We start from the raw sequence: 21,960 nt of genomic DNA, 5'->3' as shown, positions 1-21,960 counted from the left end.
ATGGGGCCACCGCAGGCACCCCCCCTTCCCCAGTAAAGGGCTGGTGATGGCACAGCTGGATGATGGTGCCAGAACCGGGGGGTCAGTCCGTGGCCGGTGGCAGGGAGGGTCGGGGGGGGGCGGGCGGCTCAGCCGTCGTTGGCAGCCACCAGCTGTCCCAGGCCCTCCCGCACATACACGGACTGGATCTCCTTGGTCTTGAGGCAGAAGTCGCAGGCCCAGACGGCCGAGGCCTCGGTGGTGAGCAGCCCGTAGGCGTTCTCCGTCATCCCAGTGCACTCCCGGTGGAACCACTTCTGGCACGAGGCCTCGCACAGGATGGCATCTTGGTCGTCGTTCACCTCGTTGCGGCAGGCTCCGCACGGGTACACCAGCCCCGGCGGCGGCTGATGGCCCGAGCCCCCCACTGCCTTCCCCGGGGCGGGCGGAGGGAGGCTGTTGGTCTCGGGGGTGCCGGCACCGCGCCCAGCACTGCCGGGGGTGAAGCCGGGCTGGGCTCCGTTGACGGCGGCGGGAGAGCCCGAGTGCTGCTCCGGGGCGAAGGCACCGGGCGGGGCGTTCAGGCTCTTGCCCCCTTCCTCGCCGCTGGGCGGGAAGCCGGGGTCAGCCCCGGGGAAGGGGCTGGCGGTGGGGGGCAGCGGGGGCCCGCCCTGCCCAGGCCGCTGCAGGGGCGATTGTCCGAAGAGGCCGCCGGGCTGCCCGAAGCGCTGCCCCACGGCCGGGCCCCCGGGGGGCGGGTTCAGCGCCGGGCCGGGGCCCACGTCCCCCCGCGGGGGCTGCCCTAGGGTCGGGGAGATCATGGGCCCGAAGCTGCCGACCGGCCCCTGCAGCAGCGGCGCCCCGGGCGGGCTGAAGCTCGGCCCCAGCGGCTGCCCGAAGGGCTGCCCCGGGAAGCCCACGGCGCCCGGCTGCCCGTAGCCGGGGCCCTGCGGGGCCATGCTGAAGGCCGGGCCCATCTGCCCGGGGGCGAAGGGCGGGGGCTGGCGCCGCAGGGGCTGGGGGCCGCCGCCGTACCCGGGGGGCACCTGCGGGGACATGCCGCCCTGGACGCGGAAGCCCCCGAAGGGGACGGGGCTGCCAAGGAAGGAGGCGGCGGCGGCGGCTGCGGCTGCACCCGCTTTGGGCGCCGCGAAGTCGTCCTCGAAGGGGTTGGAGGCCACCAGGTGGTCAACCATGGGGGTGGGCGGCGGCGCGAACTCCGAGAGGTGCGAATAGGCGGGGCCCTGCAGCGGGAGGCGGCGGCGCTAAGAGCAAGCCCGCTCCCGGCCGCGGCCCCGCTGCCGGGCCGTGCCCTACCTGCGTGTTGGACTTGCGCCGCTTCTTCTCGGGGCTCTTCATCTGCAGCCCTGCGGGGACAAGCGGGGAGCGTCAGCCGGTGCCGGCGCCCCCCCTCACGCCCGGTCCCGGTCCGCCCGCGCTCACCTGCCTTCCCCTGCTTGCGGCCGGGCCCGCCGGCGGCGGCGCTGCCCGCGGGGTGCGGGGGCCCCGGGGGGGGCGGCGGGGCCGGGACGCCTCCCTCCAGCTTCTCCGCGTGCGGGGCCGCCATGGCCCTCACCGCCGCCACCGCGCCATGGCCCCGCCGCCGCCGCCACCCGCAACCGGGACCCGCGCGGAGCCAACCACAGCGCGAGGGGCGGGGCGGAGCGGCCCGACGGAACCAATCACCGCGCAAGAGGGTGGTGCGCAGCCAATCACAAGGCGGCCCAAGCGCAGCGCGACGCTGAGAAGGGGCCCGCAATGGGACGAACCATGTACATAGTCCCGCGGGGGGGGGGGGGGGGGGGAATGCGCCGACTCCAGCGCGCTGGGCGGGGTGGAGCTGAGCCAGACGGACCATGCCAGCGGCCGTGGGGGAGAGCGGAGCGGACCACGGGGAAGGCGCGGGGGGGGAGCGGGCGGAGGGAGCCACGTGCCGGTGGCTGCGCGACACCAGGCACGGCCTAGAGAAATACCAACTTTAATACCGAGCGCCGGTTCCTTTGGTAGAGCAGGGCCCGGGGCAGGGCTGCGCTTTGGCTTGGGGAGGAACACCATGCATGGGGGGGGCCTCCCACCACCCCCCGGCTGCTGGGGCACATCCCGGGAAGGAGCACGGTGGGGTTGGGAGCACAGAGGGGGGGGGGGCTCCATCCCCAGCCCCCCACACATTGCATAAGAGTGTGGGACCTGCGGGTCAAGGCACAGAGTTAACACGTAAAGTGACCGGGTACAGTCAGAATGGGGCTGGGAGGGGGGGGGGCTGTGCCCCCCTCTGCACCCCAGGGGCTCATCTCCACCATTCCCATGCCCACGCCATTGGTTGTGAGCAGCCGTGGCCCAGCAGCTGGGCCAGGCTGTGGCAGGAACTGAGCTGCTGTGTGAAGGCTGGAGCTGGGGGGCACAGCAGGGGCTTTGGCAAGAAGAGACCTCCCCTCGGCCACACTGGCAGCTCACACCACACCAGCAGGGACAGGCGCCGGCCGTGTCCATGCTCAGTCCTGGCAGAGCACCCAGCTCAGAGTCCAAGGGTGCCCTGGGCAGGGCATGGAGCCGGGGGGGGATGCACCCCAGGGCACTCAGAGTCTCCTCTCCACGGGCTGCTGCAGGCACATCTCGCTGCCGGCAGAGATGATGGGCAGGTGATTGTCCATGTGGTAGCTGATGAGGTGGCTGACGCTCTCAAAGCGATGGTCTTTTGTCCGCACCTTGGGGGCCAGGGGAGGGACACTCAGGAGGCTGCTGATGCCAAAAGGAGGCCCAAGGGGTCCCCATGCAGCCCAGGGCCCCCTCCAGCCCCCAAACCAACCCAGAGGCATTTCCCAGGAGCTCTCGAGGCTCTTGAAGGCCCCCAAACTGTGCCAAGCTCCATCCCTGGGGTGTTGTGTGGACTCACCACTCCCTCAGGATCGACAAGCAGCAGATGCTTGGGCTGCCCACCCTGCAGGCCAGTCAGCACGTACTGCCCCGGGGTGGTGGTGCTCTCCCGCACCAGGAAGTCTCCGTTCACTTTCAGCAGCTTCTCAGCCTCCTTGCGATTCATCTTCCCATGGTACCAGGGCTCTCGTCTCAGCTGCTCCTCCATGGAGGCCACCACTTGGGCAGGGGGCAGCCCCAGGGGCACAGACGGGGGCACACGCAGAGCGTCTTCAAAAGGCTCTGCAGGGAGAGAGGAACGGGGGTGGGACTGCGGCCAAGCCCACTGCCCCCCCCCCCCCCAGCCCCCCACACCACTCACTCATGTCAAAGAGGTCTCTCTGGGTGCTACCATTGGCCGTCGTGGGGGTGCTGGCAGCTGATGCTTGCCGGGTCTTGTCCATGTTCTGCACGTTGACATAAGATGGGTCATCAAACAGGTCCGTGCGGCCGGATGCACCCACCGGAGCCAGGTATTTCTCTCTCCCTCCTGCCAAGAACACTGGGTGAGCAGGGCTCCAGCCCCAAACCCAGCACCCACTGTGTCCAGGAAGGAAGATGGGGACCAGCCACGGCCATCCCGTTACCTTGGGCAGGAGTGTGCTGCTTCTGGGGGTCGTACTCCCCGCTGGACTGGCCGACAGGCTGCAATGAAAGGTGGAGGTGAGTCCCCCTGCACTGCCCATCACTTCCAGGCACACCCAGGGATAGAGGTGCTGGGGAGACACACACCACGGGGTCCCTGCATCACCCTTGGACCATGGAACTCCCCACAGGGCTGTGCCCGGAGCCTTACCAGTGTGGCCCCCAAGTGACTGGGGGTCTGAGCAGCCCCGTCTCGCAGCCGCATGTCCACAACCCCCCCAATGGGAGGCTCCTTGCCAGGGAAGTCGTTGTAGTACTGGTGATCGGGAGCTGGTTCCTCCTCTTCCTCATCCCAGGCAGATCCATCAAACCCAGCCATCCTGGGGGGGGGCATGGCCCAGGTGAGCAGCTGACACCCCCTCCAAACCCAGGCACCTTCCCGCCTCCTCCTCCACTGCCCTTACCTGTCGTGGGGCGTCACCAGCTTCGGGGGATTCTTCAGGTACTGCTTGAAGCGCAGCTCAAAGGCCTGCCCAATGGTGCTGATCACGTCCTGCGCCAAGCCCTCGGGGCACTCCAGGATATGGCAGGCTGCAAGAGACATGACAAATGAGATCTGACTCCCCAGGCTTGCTTCTTAGAGCAGCTCCAGTGCCTGAAGGGCCTATAGGAAACCTGGAGAGGGGCTTTGGACAAAGGATGCAGGGACAGGACAAGGGGAATGGCTTTAACCTGCCAGAGAGCAGACTGAGATGAGCTCTTAGGCAGAAGCTCTTCCCTGTGAGGGTGGTGGGGAACTGGAGTGGGTTGAATGGAGAAGCCGTGGCTGCCCCCTCCCTGGCCGTGTTCAAGGCCAGGCCGGAGCACCCTGCTCTAGTGGAAGGTGTCCCTGCCCATGGCAGGGGATGGAGCTGGTTCAGCTTTAAGGTCCTTCCAACCCAACCTATTCCATGATTCCAAGTCCTCCGTCCCTTGAGCCTTCCCTATGCACCCCAGAGCTTCCTCACAGGGGCCCGGTGCCTCACTGAGCTGAGCCTCAACACCCCCAGAGCAGCCTCACCTCTCTGATTGACGGGGTCTTTGGCAACGTAGGCGACGTACTCGGCTGTGTCCTGTGGGCGAGACACCAGCGGTAAGATGGGTGCAGGGAGGCACTGAGCGCCAGCCCAGGGCAGGGCACACGCAATGGGGAACCCCTGTACTCACCGGGTCTCCCCCAGAAGCAAAGGAGATGGACTGCATGTGGTGGTTGGCAATGATCTGCAAGGCAGAGAGTTTGTTGGATGCAGCCAGGAACTCCTCTGTGGCACCTCCTGCTCCTCCCAATACACACTCCTCCACGCTGTGGTGTTATGAGCCACAGGCCACCAGGACAAGGTCAGGGGCACCCACATCCCACAGGGAGTGGGATCAAAACCCACTGGCCCCAGGCCAGGGGACTTGGGTCTCTCAGTCTCTGGGGCATTGCCCCAAACTCTTTGCCCCCAGGGACTGGGGGGAGATGGGCACCCAGCAGGTGACAGCCCACCGAGACATCTCCTAAGAGGCTGGGGACATCCCCTGTCCCTGAGCAGGATTCTTGCTCACCTGAAGACCCTGGCACGGTTCCCCCCTGCTCTCACCTGCTTGCAGTCAGATGCCATGAGGTTGAGGCTGCTGGTGGAAATGGTCAGGGTGATGGGCATGCCAGCAAACTTCAGGTTGCTCTTGCCCAGGATGGAGTTGAGGGAGCGGCCGCAGGGCTGGGGACAAAGAGCAGTGTGAGGAGGGGGTACCCAGGCCACATCCTGCAGCCCCCCCCCCCCCCACGGGAGAGATGGGCACCTTGTCCTCAGCACTGATGCTGCTGAGGCCCCCCAGCCCGGCCTCACCTTCCTTCTCCTCACAGCTCCCTTGGCACCGGGCACGGCCTCGCACACCAGCCCAATGGCCTCCCTGCAGGGAGCAAGCAGGATGTCAGCACCCCCCCAGCAGTGACCCCCCCCCAACCACGGGACCAGCACACAAGGGGCAGGGTGACAAATAGGGCTCTCTGAGCCGGGGAAGCACATTGGTGTGAATCTGATGTGGCTGTTGCAGGCAGCCCAGCCCCCCAAAAAAGCCCCACACATCCCAAGAGGTTTGCGTGGGGCTCAGACTCCCCTCAAAGAGGCAGAGCTCACCTGGTGACCTGTGTCCTGGTGTTGAAATCCAAAGCCCTCATGGACTGCAGGACTTCCACGCAGCCCATATACTGGGGGAGAGAGCAGGGTCAGCCTGACCACCCCAGGAACCCCACTGCCCACCTACCACCCCCCAAGGAACATGCCAGGAGGTCCCCAAATCCCCAAATCACCCTTCCCACACCACCCCCCCGAGTCCCCAGCACTCACACGGACGTGGTAGGAGACCCCGGGGCCCATGACTTTGTCATCAGGGTGCAGCCAGCCACGGGTGGGCTTATTGACGAAGCTTCCGTGCCGGGTCCATTCGTCCCCCCCGAGCTGGCCGCCTTCCACCCGCGTCTTCTTCCCGCAGCTCAACTTGTTCATATCCTGGGAACAGACAGCAACAGGTCCCGCTGAGCCGGGGCTGGCGTTTCCCCCCGGTGCCGGGGGCTCCCCGGGGCTGCCGCTGCCAGAGGAGCCGCGCAGGCTGAGCAGGTTGGCGGGGTTAGAGAGCTTCAGGTTGGCCATTTTGGGGAAGAAGGAGCAGAGCGTGGTGGGACTGTCCTCAGACTCGGGCGAGAGCTCCCCGAGAGGCGCCACGGGGCCGAGGGAGGATGAGGACAAGGAGCCAGACAGCGATCGCGTGCCCGGGAAGGGCTCCACCGGGGAGCCCGGGACCCCCACGGCCTCCTCCAGGGAGGAGATGGACTCGTTCCGCAGGTGGCTGTATTTGCTCTTCTGCAGGAGATCCATGCCGAGAGCGGGGCGCCGGCCCGGCCCGCCTGGAGCAGCCGCACAGGGCTCACGGGGGCCCCATGGAGGGTCCCAACCCAGAAGCTGCCCCCAGGCACAAGCCTCGGCCAAGCTCCGTGCCGGGGCTGCGCCAGCCCTGCATGGCCGGCAGCGAGAGCAGGCCCCGGGGCGCCAGGCAGCGGGGCCGGGGGCTGCTCGGCTCCGTGCCGGCGCAGCCGATCAATCCCGAGCGGCGTCAGCAAAGGATGTGCGGATCCGGATGGACGGAGAGCAACCCCGCTGCGGCGCGGAGGAAACGGGGCTGTGGCGACGCCCGGGGGGAGCTCAGCACGCTCGGCCCCCAGCCCGGAGCTCCTCAAGCCCCACGGCCCCGCGTTGCTCCGCCGCAAATCCCATTGTCTTGAGGCGGGGCTGGCTGCAGCCCCTCGGCCCGGTCCCGCGCTGCTGCCCCGCAGCTGGCTCCAGCCCCGCTAAGAGGAAATCAAGCATGAATATTTAACGCCCTGAGACAAGGCAGCCTCAGAGCGCATCCAAGGCCCGGCCCAGCCCCGCTGCGAGCACCGGCCAGGAGCGAACAAGGTCCTTCTGTGGTGGCCAAAGCCACGCAACCCACGTGCCGGCAGCGGGCGGCCGCCGTTGGCTCGCCGAGCTCTGCCGGGGGCCGCGATGCTGAGGTGCCAGCGGCGCTCGCAGCCGGCGGGTATGCAGGGACAGCGATCCTTCGGGAGCAGGAGGATGCGCAAGGAGCAGGATACAGGTGGGCTCAGCGCGGGCGGGAGACGCGGCTGCTGCTCACGGCTGCTGCTTCCCGCAGCCCGGCGGGCGCGGGGCTGAGCGGCCGCCGCTGCTCGGAAGGGCCGTGCTGACTCACGGGCAGGGGCTGCAGCGCAGGAGGGGCTGGCGGCGAGGGGAGGGGACCCTGCGCCTATCTGGAGCGGAAAAATCAAGGTCACAGGCGGAGCCAGCGGGAGGGAGCGAGCGGGGAGCAAATTGCGGCCCCTTGCAGCGGGGGGAGCCCCCAGCAGCGGGTGCGGGGATCGGGGGCACCCGCTCCCCCCTTCCCAGCGCACCGGCGGCACCATCAATCCGTATGAGCCTCCCCCAGGGTGCAAAAGCTCTCCCCTTCCTTCTCCGTCTCCCTGCTTCCACCTCACATGGCTGAAGCAGGGATTTCAATCCCTCTGACCCACCACAGACAGGGGCCTTGCCGAGCACCAGCCACAGCGCCAACCCCGGGTCAATCCAGCCCAAGGGAAGGGCTCTCCCTGCTTGGACCCGGCTGCCGACCGCACTTCTCGAGCTCTGGCACCGCGCCATGGGGACAGGGAAACGAAGCCAGGACCGAGCTGGAAATAGGCTCCAGCCCGGTGCGAGGGGCCACGGCTCACGCCGGTGGGTTCATCACCCTCCCGGTGCTGGAGCGCCGCGACGCCAGCCCCACCTCAGCCGCCACTGGCGCCGGCAGCCCGCGGTGCTGTCCTCCAACGAGCTCGTCCCCGCCGGGGGCCCCTGTGCTGTGACCTTCCCGTGGCCACGGCACTAAAGAAAAGCAGGAAGCCGGGGCCAGGGAGCCAGGAAGCCGCCAGCCCCGCGAGGGGCAGCCGCAGCCCCCTGCTGCCGGGGGGGAGCCACCGAGGGCCCGGCCACCGGCGGATGTGGGGCCAGGATCCCTTGGCACGGCAGCAGCAGCTCCGTGAGCACAAGCGCTTCCCCAGGGAAGAGCAGAAGGGAACTGCAAAGGGGATGGGGGGTTCCTCTGCCCCTTCCCACCAGCTCAGGGCCCGGCCAGACAATGGGGCTCAGAGCAGCCATCCCTGATACCCACGGAGCCGCACACAGGCCTCTACTTTTCCAAGATGGAATCATTTCTGATTGTATCAGAACCTCCTGAGGCCACTCAGTCCATGTCACCCCACCAGCCTGCACTGGGCAGTCACAAGATGTATTGCTGCTCTCAGCCCTTGGAGAGACAAGGAATAGTCACCACAGCCCATTCCGGGGCATCCAAGAGCCCTTTCTAGCAGGCTCAGAGCACATAAAGCAGATGCCACAGAACAAGGGCCCTGCTTGAAGATGCAGCAATGAGCCCCATCCAGCAGGCAGCTGCCCTTCCCCTTGCCACACACAGGACAGGCAGAGGGACAAGGGCTACTTTTGGGTGCCTGGGGCTGAGACTTCACACGCAGCCTGAGGCGAGGAGCAGAGAGGGGACGCTCGAGGCTGTGCTCCCGGGCGCTGGCCCTACATCCTCCCAGGAAACACAAAGTGGGAGCTGAGTCACAGACCTGGAACACACCAGTGGTTTGGCAAGAAGCTGCAGCGAGGAGCAGGCAGCCGTGCACCAGCTGCTGCCGCACGTACGCACCTTGCCGGGGGCAAGAGACCCTCTTGGTCCAACAACAGAGCCATCCCCAAGCCTCCAGGGCATGGAGGAAGCAAAAAAAACACAACTCTAATCACAAGAGCATCATATGGCACCTACGTGTTCCTTGCCAGCACCTCTGCTGCTGGGAAGAGGAGCCAGGACATGCCAGATGAGATGTGAAGAGGAGGCTGAGGCCCTGCCAGCAAGGAGAGGGGGGAGGCAGGATCCACCACCGAAGCCACCTCGCCCTCCACCGCGGTCCTTACCACGTACTCCATCGCCGCGGAGGGCAGGGCAGGCCCCAGGCAGGGAACAGAAGCGCACAGCCCCTCTCGTGTGGCATCCGACCTGCGGTTCGGGGACAAACAGGGAGTTAGCCAGCCCTGCCCTGCTGGCCCTCGCACCGAGGCAAACCCTGCTCCTCCTCCTCGTCACTGACCACAGGGCTGCAGCACTGCCACCACGGGGCAAGAGATCCAGAGAAGCCTCCTGCTTCCCCTCCAAGCAGGGATGGAGATGGGATGTGCTGGGAAGGAGCATGAGGCCTGACTCCGCTCAGACCTTGCCCACAGCAGCAAATGGAAATGGGGGTTGGAGCCAACCCCCAAAACCAGCACAGAGCGGCCACACGCACACAGGGAGAGCAAAGGCAGCCCGGGATGGGGGGGGAGCAGAGCTGCCCCTTCCTGCCACCCCCTTGGCTGGCACCACAAGGACGTACAAAGCCCCCAGCAATGCAGACCCCTCGTCTCAGGGGAGCGGTGGAGAAGAAAGCCATGGGAAGAGGCTCCGAGGGGGGAGCCAGGAAGGGCAGGAAGCTCTGCAAGGGAAAAACAAGGCAAGCAAAGCAGGAGCAGCTCCAGAGCCCCTGCTCTTCCCACCCCCAGTGCCCGGCCAAGGCCGAGCAGCGCAGGGCAGCAACGTGATTTACTTCCTTGCAGCAATTATGCCCTTATCTGGGGCCTGCGCCGGAGCCCGGGCGGGCACTAACACGATTACTGCGATAAGGAGGGCCCTGCTTGGCAAGTGCAACAGCGCAGGTTGGCAGCACCGCGCCAGACCCCTCTGGTGGTGACGAGGCCGTTCGGACACCGGGGGCCAAGGCTGGCAGGGCCCAGGACACGCGTCCGCACAACCCACAGCCAGGGAGCTCCGCAGCTCAACCGGAGCAGCAGGAACAGCCTGTAACGGACACGACACGCTGCGGAGGCGGCAAAGACCCGCAACGGGGAACGTCCACCGCGGTCGGCATCACCCGGGGCTGCCCCGCGGCTTGTCCTTGCGGAGCACAGACAGAGCTTGAGGGCACGGCTCCCTTGGAAACGGACCGGCGCCCTGTCCCCGCTGAGGCCGTGCTCTGGGGTCCCCCAAGATGCCCCGGCACACCCCACACAGGGCGATCCGAGCCGGAGCGCAGCGACAGGCCCCGGGCACGCAGCGCAACCGCCGCACCGGGAGCGGGCACCGGAGCGAACCGAGACCTGGACACAACGGAACGGCCAGCACTGGGGAGGCCCCGCGGGGCAGCGAGCGGCGAGGACCCGGCCCCACTGCCCTGCCGCTCCCACGGGTGCTGCGCAGGCCGCGCCAACCCCGCCGCGGTGCCTGGCGGCGGCTCCCCCCGCCCGGGCCGGCCCTCAGCGCTCACCGGGGCACCATGGGTCTCCCGCCGGCCTCCTCCGGTCCCGGCGGCGCCCGCACCGCTGCCCCCCGACCCCGCGCCGCGCCAGCGACTCACTTCCGGCCCGCACCCTCCAGCGCGGCCTCACCGCGCCCCCGCCACGTGATCCGGCTCCCCCAATAGCGCGCCCGCTTGTTCCCCGCGGGCCAGCGGCGCCCTGCGAGCGGCAGCCAATGGGAGCCGGCTCCGCCCCGCCCGCTGCGCGGCGCCGGCCACTGAGCGCGCGGGGCGGCGGCGTTTGAAAGCGCCGCGAGGGGGGGCGGCGCCAACGGCCGCTGAGGTGAGGGCGCGGGGGGGCGGCGGGGAGGGGCGGCCGCAGGAGCGGGCCATGGCGCACAAACAGATCTACTACTCCGACAAGTACGACGATGAGGAGTTCGAGTACCGGTGAGGCGGGGGGGGGCGGCCGTGGGGGGCTCGGAGGGGGGGGGGGGGGGGGGCGGGTGTCCAGGTAACGGCTCTGCTGGGGGGCGGATTTCCCGGTAGCGGCTCCCTCGGGGGGTAAACGCCCCGATAACGGCTCCGTTGGGAGTGGGAGATGTCCCGGTAACGGCCGCACCGGGGGTGTCCCGGTAAAGGCGCACTTGGGGGGGGGATATCCGGTACCGGTGCCCCTGGGGTTGTGGCCCCGGTGTCCCCGGTCCCGGCTGAGGCCGCGGCGTTGCAGGCACGTGATGCTGCCCAAGGACATCGCGAAGCTGGTGCCCAAGACCCACCTGCTCTCGGAGTCGGAGTGGCGGAACCTGGGCGTGCAGCAGAGCCAGGGCTGGGTGCACTACATGATCCACGAGCCAGGTGAGCCTCGGAGGGGGGGGCTGCGGCCGCGGGGCCTGGCCTGACACCGCCGTCCCCCTCCCCGTTATCCCGCAGAGCCGCACATCCTGCTCTTCCGCCGGCCGCTGCCCAAGAAGCCGGAAAAGTGAGAGGCCCCCGGCCCGAGCCGAGCCAGCACCTTCCTCCTCAGCATCACCCTCGGGGAGTTTTGCCCCACGCCTCCCGGCGCTACCCGGGCGCTGCAGCACTGGCGGCTCAGCCCCGGCTTGCTGCCTGTTTCTATGGTCAATAAAGAGATGTTTGTTTGTGACCTCCTGCGTGCTGCGCTGGGAACGGGGGCGGCGGGGGGCGCCCGGTACGGGGGGGGGGAAGGGGGATCCTCCCGGTGGTTGGGGAGGGGGGTGATGATGGAGGGCGGTGTTGGGGGGTGCTGGAGCGCTCCGGTGCGGATGGGAAGGGACGGGGGGGAGGAGCTCCCGGTGCCCCGCGGCGCCGCACGTGCCTTCTCCCGACGGGCGGGCCCGCGGCCGCCGCTCCCCCACCCAACCGCGATGGTTCTGCCCCCGCCGGGTCCCGCCTCCTGACCAATCCGCGCCCGCAGCGCCTTGTGACGGACGCGCCGCCTGGCCAATGGGAGCGTGAGGCGGTACCGCGGCCTGAGAGCGGCGGAGCGGCGCGCCGGGCCCATGTGGGGAGCGCTGCGGGGGGCGCTGCGGGCGGGCGGGGCCTTGCGCGCCGCCTCCTCCAGCCCCATGGCGGCCCCCGGGCCCGCCGCGGCGCGGGGCAGCACCGCCGGCATCATCGTCATCGGCGACGAGATCCTCAAGGTGCGGCCGGGGCTGCGGGGGGGCTGCCCCGGGACCGCCCCCCCCCGTCACCCGTGTCTCCGTTCCCCCGCAGGGCCACACGCAGGACACGAACTCGTTCTTCATGTGCCGGCGGCTGCGCGCCCTGGGCGTGCGGGTGGCGCGGATCTCGGTGGTGCCCGACGACGTGGAGGCCATCGCGGGCGAGGTGGCCGCCTTCGCCGCCCGCTTCACCTTCGTGCTCACCTCGGGGGGCATCGGCCCTACGCACGACGATGTGACCTTCGAGGCCGTGGCCAGGGCCTTTGGCGAGCAGGTCGCTCCCCACCCCGAGCTGGTGGCGCTGGTGCACCGGCTCTTTGGTGCGACGGACGCGCAGTGCCCCGAGATGAAGCTGGCGCTCGTCCCCGCGTCCTCCCGCCTCAACTACGGCTCGGGCAGCGCCTTCAAGTACCCGCTGGTCAGCGTGCGCAACGTCTACATCTTCCCCGGCATCCCGGCGCTGATGGAGCGCGCCCTGGACGGCTTCGCCCACCTCTTCCGCAGCGAGCAGACCCGGTTCCACTCCCGCGCCGTCTACGTGGCGGCCGACGAGGTGCTCATCGCGCCCGCCTTGGACCAGGTCAATGCCGCCTTCCAGGGCCGTGTCAGTCTGGGCTCCTACCCGGACTGGGCCAGTAACTACTACCGGGTGAAGCTGATGCTGGACTCGGAGTCGGAGCAGGACCTGGAGGAAGCACATTGCTTCTTGATGGAGAAGCTGCCGCCGGGCGTTGTTGTGCCGTTGGTGATGGACTGCATCGCGCCAGCGGCCATGGAGGTTTACGGCCTGGCTGAGTCAGGTACAGGGAATCATAGAGTCGCAGAGCAGTTGGGGTTGAAGGGACCTCCAAAGCTCATCCAGTCCAACCCCTGCAGTGGGCAGGGACACCTCCAGCTAGAGCAGGTTGCTCAGAACCACATCCAGCCTGGCCTGGGCTGTCTCCAGTGATGGGGCATCCACTGCCTTTCTGGGCATCCTGTGCAAGGGCTTTACCACCCTCACTGTAAAGCAGTGCCCAGCCTCACAGGACCAGTGCAGTGGGAAGACCAGCCTGGGAGCAGAGTTTGCCTGTTCTGGGGGGCTTGAGGGTTGCTGCGGCCCTGCTACTGCCACAGCCACAGGTGGGAGTGGGACCCAGAACCCCAATTCAGGCCATCGGGTGCCGGTCCCTGAGAGCACAACCTGTGCTGGAGGGAGCTGAGCCACGGTGCTGGCAGGATCCCTGTCCCATCCGTGGCACAGACCTCCGGGTTATGCAAGCTCTTGGCTCCATGGTGTGTCTGGAGACAAGATGTGCCTGAAGGCCAAGGTACCACGGGCCCTGGGGCATTGCTTAGGCAGCATAACCCCGGGCAGGCACCAACTGCCCTGTCCCAGCAGGCTCAGCCCTGGGGCAGAAGGTGGCAGCAGCTCTGCGGACCATCGAGGAGGCTTTGGAGCGGTACAGCCTGGCCCAGCTCTGCGTGGGCTTCAACGGGGGCAAGGACTGCACAGCCCTGCTGCACCTCGTCCATGCTGCTGTGGAGAGGTACCCGGCCTGGGGCAGGCTGAGGGGGTCCCATGGGCTCCAACCGGGGCTCTCCCCTGGCCTGCTCTGGGGGAACACGTGGATTCCAGGGGTACAGAGCCCCTGGGTGATGGGTCTCTCCACAGGCGGTACCCGGTAAGGCAAGAGAAGCTGCAGGTGCTCTACATCCGCATCGTGTCCCCCTTCCCTGAGATGGAGCAGTTCATCCAGGCCACTGTGCAGAGGTGCAGGGGGTGAGGGGCAGGCTGTGGGGTGAGCAGGGAGCCCTGCAGCCCCACAGCAGCTCCCGCCCTGCCTGCACAGGTACAAGGTGCAGCTCTGCACCGTGGAGGGCTCCATTCAGGAGGCTCTGGTGCACCTGAAGGAGCAGCAGCCGCAGCTCGAGGCTGTGCTGATGGGGACGCGGCGCACGGACCCCTACTCACGCACCTTGACCCCTATGTGCCTGACGGACCCCAGCTGGCCCCGGTACATGCGGGTGAACCCCCTGCTGGTACGTGGCCTCCTCTTGCTCTGGGGCAGGCTCAAGTGATGGAGCTGGAAGCTGGCACTAACCCACGCCCATCCTGGAGGGCTTCTCCCCAGAGCATTTCCCACGCTGTTGCACAGATGGGTGCCCCTCACTGCAGCCAAGCTGCCTGGTGCTGTCAGACCAGGCTCCTTCCTGCCTGAAGAGGGGCTTTTCCTGCATTTGGGGGTGCCCCAGGAGGGACAGGAGCGCTCTGGGGCTTCCCTGTGTGCTCTTGTGGGGGGCAGTTGACTCCTCTGGGATCTCTCTGTCAACCCCTGCCCAATTCTGCCTGCAGGACTGGACCTACCGGGACATCTGGGAGTTCCTGCGCCAGCTCTTTGTCCCCTACTGCGTCCTGTACGACAAGGGGTTAGTGTCCAGTGCTGCATGCCCCGCTTGTCAGAGCCAGTGTCCCGGGGTGCAGCCTGGCAGCTGCCTTCTCCCTCTGCAGCTACACGTCCCTGGGGAGCATGGCCAACACGCTCAAGAACCCGGCACTGCGCTACACCGACAGCCAGGGCCGGGACCGGTACCGGCCTGCCTACGAGCTGGAAAACGAGGAGGAGGAGCGCACGTCCCGCCGGTGAAGGCCGCACGGGCACCCCTGGGTATGACACTGAATAAACCTGTTGCCTGCCAGCACTGAATAAACCTGCTGCGCTCAGCCTGCGTCTGCATCGTGCTCGTGCTTGGCTCTGCCCATCCCTTCGGGGCTTGGGGGGGTAAGGCCAGCTCAGAACAAAAGGGTTCCCCCTGCTGCACCCCCGCTATTGTGGAGGCTTTTAAAGCACAGAGAATGGAGCAGTTTCCAGCGCTCGCCATGCACCCGCCCGGCCGCATCCCCGCATCAGACCCCGCTGAGCCCTCGGCCATGCGCCTGCTCCGAGCCCAGCCGCTGGGCACCGTGAGGCAATCGGTGCGGGCCGTGGCACTGCCGGTACCTGTCGGCACCTCGCTGGGGCTGCGCCTGGCCTCCTGGCTGCTGCGGCTGCTGCGGGAGTGCGTGTACCTCCTGCTCTGCAGCTGGTGCATCCATGAGCTGCTGGACTAGGGATGGACCCCCCCCGGCACCTCCTGTCTGCCCTGCGCAGTGATGGGTGAGTGCCCTGCCCTCGGACACCTGCTCGGTGTGGGGCTGGGGGGGGACGGGGACCTGGCTGTGGTGGTTGGGGTGGGACAAGGGCCTGGCCATGGTGCTTGGGGAGATGCTGGGGTCCCAGCCGTGGGGACTTTGGGGGACAATGGCCCAGCCATGGTGCTTGAGGGGTGATGAGAGCCCAACAGTGGTGCTTGAGAGGTGACAGGAGCCTGGCCGTGCTGCTCCTGGGGGCTGAGGGGTGCAGCCGTGGTGCTGTAAGGGGGTCCTCACCTCTCTCCTCTCCCCAGGCCTGCCTGCTTTTTGCCCCATGCTGATTGAGCCAATGGATACCCAGTGCTGGGACCCCACTCTGCCGTCACAGAGACCCCAATAAACCTGAGTAGCACCTGAGCAGCTGCGTGTGCCTGGGGAGGACTCAGGGTGGGGGGGCATGTCCTGTCCCAGCCCTCACCCTGGGTAGGTCCCAGGCACCCCCCAACGTCACCTGTGCCTGGGGCCCCTTGGGGCAGGAGCCGTGTCCTGCCTGTCCCTCAGCCACCTCTATCCCCATCCATGACTCAGCCCCTTGTCTGAAGAGCATCTCCCCTTGTCCCTGCTCCAGGTCCTTTCCTGCCCCGGCCCTGGCGCTGCCAAGAGCCAGCGGGAAGCAGCCAGAGCAGAACGTCCCCGACAGGCCCAGCGTGGCCGGACCTGCAGGGAGGTCACGGCCGGTGGGGCTGTGCTGTGGGTCACAGGGGGTCCCCGTGCCCCCTGTGCCCCTTGGTGCCGGAGCCAGGCCCCAGCCCCGGCGGCAGTGCCTGGCGCCAGCGCGGCCTCCCTTATCTCGGCGGGAAGTTGGGAGCAGGAAGCCCAGCCCGGCGCGGGATAAGGGTCCCGTTTACATTAACGGCTTTGTTGTAGAGCAGGCTCCCACCCTCGCCCAGCGCCCCTGGGGGGGGCCTGGCCAGGGGGAGGGCTGGGGGGCAGCGGGGACCCCGCTTTGGGTGTCAGTGGGGCTCAGGTTGTGCCCATATGGGCTGGGGGCTGCCGGGCCCGTGCCCTCCATGGCTCCCCCCTGCCCGGGTCGCTGTGGCCGAGCACCGGTGTCGGCTGCCCCCAGGAGCCAGGTTGGCTCCAGCAGCCCCCACAGCGCGGCCCTGAGCCGGAGCCCACGCGCCTGGCGCCTGCCCCAGCCCCGCGGTGGCTCAGCCCCGGGGCCGGCCGGGACGGGGCGAATCAATGAGTTCCCCGACGGGGAGGTCCGGGGGAGGGGAGAACGTCCCCGCACAGGAAAAAGCCGGGGTAGCGGCGGGGCACGGGCAGAGCGGAGCCGGAGAGCGCGGCCCCGTGCGCAGCCCCATCCCCGCGCACCCAGATCTGCTGTGCCGTGAGTGAGACCCTTCCCCAGAGACCTTATCCCCAGAGACCCTGTTCCCAAGGCCCCCATCCCAGGGACCCCATCCCCACGGACCCTATCCCAGGGACCTCTTCCCTAGGGACCCTGTCCCAGTCCGGTGGGGGGGGGCACACACACAGACCCCTGCCCTCGCCACGGGTGGGCTCCCCTGCCCCGGGGATCGGTTTTGGGGTCACATCCCCACAGGGCCTTTGGGGACACCGTCCCCCAGGGGCAGCGCTGTGTCCTCGGGGTCTGTGGGGACGGGGCAGGGCGGTCACTGCGGGGAACCGGCTCCGGGTGACGCCTGTCCCCGTCCCGCAGCGGCCCCCATGTTCCGCTCACGCCGCGCCGCGCTGGTGAGGCGGCTGTGGCGGCAGCGCTGCGCGGCCGCCGGCCCCGAGGACGGCCCCGGTGCGCTCAAGCCGGCGGCTCATGCCCTGTTCAAGAAGCTGAAGGATGAGGAGCTGGAGCTGCTGGTGCAGGCGGTGGAGAGCCGGGGGGCCTGCGAGTCCGGCTGCGTGTGGGCGCCGCGGGGGGAGTCTCGGGGGGGGGTGAAGCAGGCACTGCCCCCCCAGGTCCTGCTCTGCCGCCTCTACCGCTGGCCCGACCTGCGGCAGCCCCATGAGCTCAAGCACCTCTGCTACTGCGCCGGGGGCCGGGGGGGCTGCGGGGACGCGGCCGCGCTCTGCTGCAACCCGCATCACTTCAGCCGCTTGGCTGTGCCCGGTGAGTGCTGCCCGCGGCCGGGTGCTGCCGGTGGGGGGGCCTCCGGGCTCTGGCGGGGTGCAGGATGCACGTCCCAGCCCCTCGTCCCCTTCTCTCCCGCAGAGACCCCGCCGCCCCCCTACTCGAAGGTGTCCTGTTGTCCCTCCTGGCCGGATGAGTCCCCGTTCCCCGGCACCCAGCTCCTGGAGTTCAGCTACGATGGTGGCCACTGGCGTGGTAAGAGGGTCCCGGCACGGGCTGCTTGATTCCCCCCCCCCCGCTTTGCCCCACGGACGCGGGGCAGTATCCCCCCCTCCGGCTCCGGTGGGGCACACGGAGCCTGGGACCTGGGGAGCGGGGCTGGCAGCCGCTCCCGCTGGAAGGAAAAGGCTCTGGCGCAGGACGAGGGGTTCCTGCCCGGGGCCCCCCCACCGCGGCTCCTGTTATTTCTGGCGCCGGCGGGCTCGGTGCCGGAGGAAGCGCTGCCCGCGGGGACGCACACAATGCGCCTTGACGCACACGGCCGCAGCTCCAGCCTGGCCGCCGGCCACCGGCACCGGGAGCCGGGGCCGCGCCTTCCTCACGCACGGGGATCCCCCTCACCGTGCTCCCGGGGGACTGCGGCCAGGGACAGGCTGGCCCCGTGCGCTGGCATCAGCGGTGCCAGAGCCTGCCCTGGAGCATCCCTGCGGGGCCGTGTCCATCCAGCCACCCACTGCCACGGCCCCGGTGGGGACCATGGGAGCATGGACCCCCCGGACCCTCTCCCTTCGGTTCCTCCAGCCGCACGGCTCGCCCATGGGTGTCTCTGCGCGATGGTGATGGTGATGCTCTCCTTCCCACCAGACACCAGCCTCTCACGGAGCGCTATTAAGGACGGCTGCTGGTGCGAGCTGGCTTACTGGGAGCACCGTACGCGCGTGGGGCGCCTCTACGCCGTGCACGAGGCTTCGGTGAACGTGTTCTGCGAGCTGCCGCGGGGCAGCGGCTTCTGCCTGGGGCAGTTACCGGCCGCTCACCGCAGCCGGGCCGTGCGGCGGGCGCGGGGCAAGATCGGCCGGGGGCTGCTGCTGAGCCGGGAGCCAGGGGGCGTGTGGGCCTACAACCGCAGCGAGCACCCCATCTTCGTCAGCTCGCCTACCCTGGGTCCCCCTGGCGCCCGCGGGCTCCCCGTCCTCAAGGTGCTGCCCGGTTACTCGGCCAAGGTGTTCGACTACGAGCACGTGGGGGGGCCCGGGGGCCGGCGGGTCCCTGGGGAGGGCCCCTGTGACCCCCACAGCGTCCGCATCAGCTTTGCCAAGGGCTGGGGGCCCTGCTACTCCCGGCAGTTCATCACCTCCTGCCCCTGCTGGCTCGAGGTCCTGCTGAACCGGCCGCGCTGAGGGGCTGCAGTGGGCGGGGGGCTGCCAGGGAGACCCCCCCCAAAGCGGTTTGCAAAGGGGGACATGAGCTGGGGCCCCCCCACTGCCCCCCAGCCTCTACCTGCAGTGAGGCTGTCCTGGCCCAGGGCACCCTCTGCTCCAGCCTCGAGGTGGGGGGAGCCAGTGCCTGGAGTGCCTGGCCCCCGCTGCCCAGCCACAGAGCTCTCATTGGCACAGGGCACTATTTAATCTCTTTCTCCCTTTTTTATTTTATTTTAATGGTTAAATTTATTTTAATTTATATTAATTTTGTAAAAAAAAATAGCAAAGCTCGATGCAGGAGCCCCCCCCCCCTCCCCCCCCCTCCGTGCCCCCCCCCGGGGGGTGGGGGTGGCAACACAGAGTGGCAGGAACCGGGGGCTGCAGGAGGAGAGGGAAATGGGACAGAGGCAAGAGCAGTGGAAGGGAGGACCAGGGCCGTGGCAGGCAGCAGGGGCACAGCTGGGTGGTGTGAGGCAGGTTGTGGGGCAAGTGAGCAGAGCTGGATGGGTGTGGGGCAGGCTGTGGGGCAGGTGAGCACAGCTGGATGAGTGTGTGGTAGGTTGTGGGGCTGGTGAGCACAGCTGGATGGGTGTGCATTAGGTTGTGGGGCAGGTGAGCACAGCTGGATGGTGTGTGGTAGGTTGTGGGGCAGGTGAGCACAGCTGGATGGGTGTGCGGTAGGTTGTGGGGCAGGTGAGCACAGCTGGATGGTGTGTGGTCGGTTGTGGGGCAGGTGAGCACAGCTGGATGGGTGTGCGGTAGGTTGTGGCACAGGTGAGCACAGCTGGATGGGTGTGCGGTAGGTTGTGGGGCAGGTGAGCACAGCTGGATGGTGTGCGGTAGGTTGTGGGGCAGGTGAGCACAGCTGGATGGGTGTGCGGTAGGTTGTGGGGCAGGTGAGCACAGCTGGATGGTGTGCGGTAGGTTGTGGGGCAGGTGAGCACAGCTGGATGGGTGTGCGGTAGGTTGTGGGGCAGGTGAGCACAGCTGGATGGTGTGCGGTAGGTTGTGGGGCAGGTGAGCACAGCTGGATGGGTGTGCGGTAGGTTGTGGGGCAGGTGAGCACAGCTGGATGGTGTGCGGTAGGTTGTGGGGCAGGTGAGCACAGCTGGATGGGTGTGCGGTAGGTTGTGGCGCAGGTGAGCACATCTGGATGGGTGTGCGGTAGGTTGTGGGGCAGGTGAGCACAGCTGGATGGTGTGTGGTCGGTTGTGGGGCAGGTGAGCACAGCTGGATGGTGTGCGGTAGGTTGTGGGGCAGGTGAGCACAGCTGGATGGTGTGCGGTAGGTTGTGGGGCAGGTGAGCACAGCTGACGGGTGCGGGGCGGGTGCTGTGGCCGGTCCGGGACATTCCGGTATTTATAGCCCAAATAAACGGTGCCACCGGCACCAAAGACCCCTTCGGTGTCCCTGGGCGCGTCCGTGCCGCGCGGGGCCGCGCTCGCCGCCTGCGGGGCCCGGCTCCGGGACCGGCAGTGCCCTCTGCAGGCGGCCGCGCCCGGGCCGCGATGACCGCCCGGTCCTTCCTGCCACGCCGCCGGCCCGGCTGACACGGGCCCGCGGCCCCCGTCCGGCACCGGCCCCTCCGCGACCCGCGGGCAGGAGGTGAGTTCGGGAGCCCTGCGGGGCAGCGGGCGGCGGCCCCCGGGAGAGCACCGACAGCTCCGGCAGCGGCTGCGGGGAGCGGCGGGGGCACCGGGTCCGGGCCGGGGGGCGGTGGGGCCGGGAGGGCCGAGCGGGTTTTCCGCGGGTTTCTCCCCTCTTCCCTGATTCCCGCTGCGGGAGCCCCGGGCCGGGCCGGTGGGTACGGGTCCGGGCAGGGTTTGCGGGCGGGCGGACGGGGATGCAGGTGGGGGGGTGCGGTGAGGCAGGTGGACCGAGGCACGGCGGCAGGTACCCGGTACCGGGCCCCGGCGGGCGGAGAGCTGGGCGGGGAGACCGGTGGCGTATCGGTGCCCCCGGCGCGGCCCGGCTGACATAACGTCTGCGCGGGGCGGTGTTTGCCTTGGCAGCCCGCGGCGGCGGCTCCGGCTCCTCACACTTTCCGCCAGCGCCGGGCAGCGGCCGGGCTCTGAGTCAGAAGGAGCCGGGGGGGGGGGGGGGCCGGGGTGAGCCGAGGTGAGCGCCGGGACGGGCCGGGCCCCGCCGCCTCCCGGGGGCCGGCGGCGGCCAAACAGGTTACACGGGGTCCCCGCCCCGGCACCTGCGGAGGGGCCGCTCGGGGGGGGGCCGCTGCCGCCGCGCCCTGCCCAGCGCCGCCGGGAGCGGGGGAGGCCCCGCCGCGCCCCTCGCACCCCGCTGCCTGCGCTCCGTGCCCGGGTCTCCCCGCACGGTGCCCGGCTCCCCCGGGCCCGGTTCCCCGCCCCCCGTGCCCACGGGGCGGAGCGGAGCGGGGCGGGCCGGCCGCGGGGCTCGGCGCCTGGCACCGGGCGAGGCGGCGGGGGTCCGGGGCTGCCCCCCCACCCCCACCCGCCCCAGTCCCGGGGCCGGGCCCGGTGATCGCCGCCGTCCCCCGGCTCTGACTCAGCTCTTCCCATGCCCCCCCCCCCCAAGCGCTCCCCGTTCCCCGGGGGGAGCCCGCGTGGCCCCCGCCCTCCCGGGGGGGGGGTGTGGCGGGGCTGATGGGCGGCCCCCCCCGCCAATGGGAGGCCGGACCGCCGGCGCGCTGCCCAATGAGCGGAGCGGGGCGGGCGCTTCCTGGAGCCCCGGCGGCGGCGGCGGCGGCGGGGGGGGCGCGGGCGGGGCGCGGCGGCGGCAGGTGAAGGCGGAGGCGGGGCCGCGGCCCCGGGACCGTCCCGCAGCTCGGGCGGGGCGCGCAGGTGAGCGGCGCGGGTGGGAGCGGAACGGACCGGACCGGCGGGGGCTGCGCGGACAACGACCGACCGGTACCGCTGCCGGTGCGGCGACCGCTTGATCGCAGCCCGGTTGCGGTGAGTCGCGTGGGGCCGGGATGCTGCCGGCGGGGTGCGGAGCTCCCGCCCGCTGCTCCGCGCTGGAGCCGGTGGTCACGTCGCCCGTGGGGTGGAGGGGGGGCCACGCGTGGGGTCTTCCCGGTCCCTCCGGACGGGGCTGCGGGAAACTGGTGACACCGGTCGATCCCCGCCGGCTCCGGTGCTGCCCTTCAGCCGCGGTCCCCATTGCACTCACCCCGTAGGTGAGCAGGTGCTGCCGCCATCCCCCCGCCCTTCCTGGCCCCATGAAGAAGCTTAGCCGCATCCCCGTGTGCACCGGGCAGGGGCAGCACCGGTGCGGCGGGGAGGCAGCTCGGGAGCCAGCCCCACTGCGCCGGT

General features: G+C 69.2%; 5 protein-coding genes and 1 long non-coding RNA gene across 12 annotated transcripts; 4 read left to right on the top strand and 2 right to left on the bottom strand.

The window, feature by feature from the left end:
* Positions 1-70: 70 nt before the first annotated feature.
* Positions 71-1,635, bottom strand: PYGO2 (pygopus family PHD finger 2). Its single transcript, XM_062632277.1, has 3 exons — positions 1,423-1,635; positions 1,297-1,346; positions 71-1,223 (listed from the first exon to the last, which is right to left on the bottom strand). Exons 1-3 carry the CDS (start codon positions 1,544-1,546, stop codon positions 129-131), a joined length of 1,269 nt encoding a protein of 422 aa, XP_062488261.1. The 5' UTR covers positions 1,547-1,635; the 3' UTR covers positions 71-128.
* A 306-nt stretch (positions 1,636-1,941) lies between these two features.
* Positions 1,942-10,580, bottom strand: SHC1 (SHC adaptor protein 1). 4 transcript variants are annotated; one of them, XM_062632273.1, is made up of 14 exons: positions 10,391-10,501; positions 9,009-9,090; positions 5,850-6,011; positions 5,640-5,710; positions 5,349-5,412; positions 5,100-5,219; positions 4,684-4,737; positions 4,538-4,589; positions 3,942-4,068; positions 3,689-3,857; positions 3,480-3,537; positions 3,215-3,382; positions 2,873-3,135; positions 1,942-2,684 (listed from the first exon to the last, which is right to left on the bottom strand). In XM_062632273.1, exons 1-14 carry the CDS (start codon positions 10,399-10,401, stop codon positions 2,556-2,558), a joined length of 1,530 nt encoding a protein of 509 aa, XP_062488257.1. In that variant the 5' UTR covers positions 10,402-10,501; the 3' UTR covers positions 1,942-2,555. The 4 variants fall into 4 exon arrangements, with proteins under 4 accessions (XP_062488257.1, XP_062488260.1, XP_062488258.1 ...); XM_062632276.1 differs by lacking the exon at positions 9,009-9,090 and having other exon boundaries at positions 10,481-10,580; XM_062632274.1 differs by lacking the exon at positions 9,009-9,090 and having other exon boundaries at positions 10,391-10,523.
* A 63-nt stretch (positions 10,581-10,643) lies between these two features.
* CKS1B (CDC28 protein kinase regulatory subunit 1B) lies at positions 10,644-11,507 on the top strand. Its single transcript, XM_062632278.1, has 3 exons — positions 10,644-10,810; positions 11,091-11,218; positions 11,294-11,507. The coding sequence occupies exons 1-3, from the start codon at positions 10,752-10,754 to the stop codon at positions 11,344-11,346; spliced, it is 240 nt and encodes a 79-aa protein (XP_062488262.1). The 5' UTR covers positions 10,644-10,751; the 3' UTR covers positions 11,347-11,507.
* Positions 11,508-11,868: 361 nt separating this feature from the next.
* On the top strand, positions 11,869-15,574 carry FLAD1 (flavin adenine dinucleotide synthetase 1). 4 transcript variants are annotated; one of them, XR_009967330.1, is made up of 9 exons: positions 11,869-12,024; positions 12,098-12,845; positions 13,427-13,574; positions 13,700-13,798; positions 13,878-14,067; positions 14,381-14,454; positions 14,537-14,693; positions 15,109-15,182; positions 15,472-15,574. XR_009967330.1 is itself a non-coding variant. In XM_062632263.1 (7 exons), exons 1-7 carry the CDS (start codon positions 11,884-11,886, stop codon positions 14,670-14,672), a joined length of 1,536 nt encoding a protein of 511 aa, XP_062488247.1. In that variant the 5' UTR covers positions 11,869-11,883; the 3' UTR covers positions 14,673-14,736. The 4 variants fall into 4 exon arrangements, 1 of the variants encoding a protein (XP_062488247.1); XR_009967331.1 differs by having other exon boundaries at positions 14,874-15,182; XR_009967332.1 differs by having other exon boundaries at positions 14,864-15,182.
* A 777-nt stretch (positions 15,575-16,351) lies between these two features.
* Positions 16,352-18,929, top strand: LOC134170667 (mothers against decapentaplegic homolog 6-like). Its single transcript, XM_062632264.1, has 4 exons — positions 16,352-16,550; positions 16,884-17,288; positions 17,391-17,504; positions 18,114-18,929. Exons 1-4 carry the CDS (start codon positions 16,403-16,405, stop codon positions 18,647-18,649), a joined length of 1,203 nt encoding a protein of 400 aa, XP_062488248.1. The 5' UTR covers positions 16,352-16,402; the 3' UTR covers positions 18,650-18,929.
* A 206-nt stretch (positions 18,930-19,135) lies between these two features.
* Positions 19,136-20,068, top strand: LOC134170664 (uncharacterized). Its single transcript, XR_009967329.1, has 2 exons — positions 19,136-19,270; positions 19,971-20,068. It is a non-coding gene; the product is annotated as an uncharacterized LOC134170664 (long non-coding RNA).
* The last annotated feature ends 1,892 nt before the right edge of the window (positions 20,069-21,960 follow it).

Source organism: Pezoporus occidentalis, unplaced genomic scaffold, assembly GCF_034315485.1.
Source record: "Pezoporus occidentalis ecotype Australia unplaced genomic scaffold, CSIRO_AGI_Poc_V1 ctg389, whole genome shotgun sequence".
Lineage (NCBI taxonomy): Eukaryota > Metazoa > Chordata > Aves > Psittaciformes > Psittacidae > Pezoporus > Pezoporus occidentalis.
The sequence above is the reverse complement of the archived record's forward strand: the minus strand, read 5'-3'. Positions and strand labels throughout refer to the sequence as shown.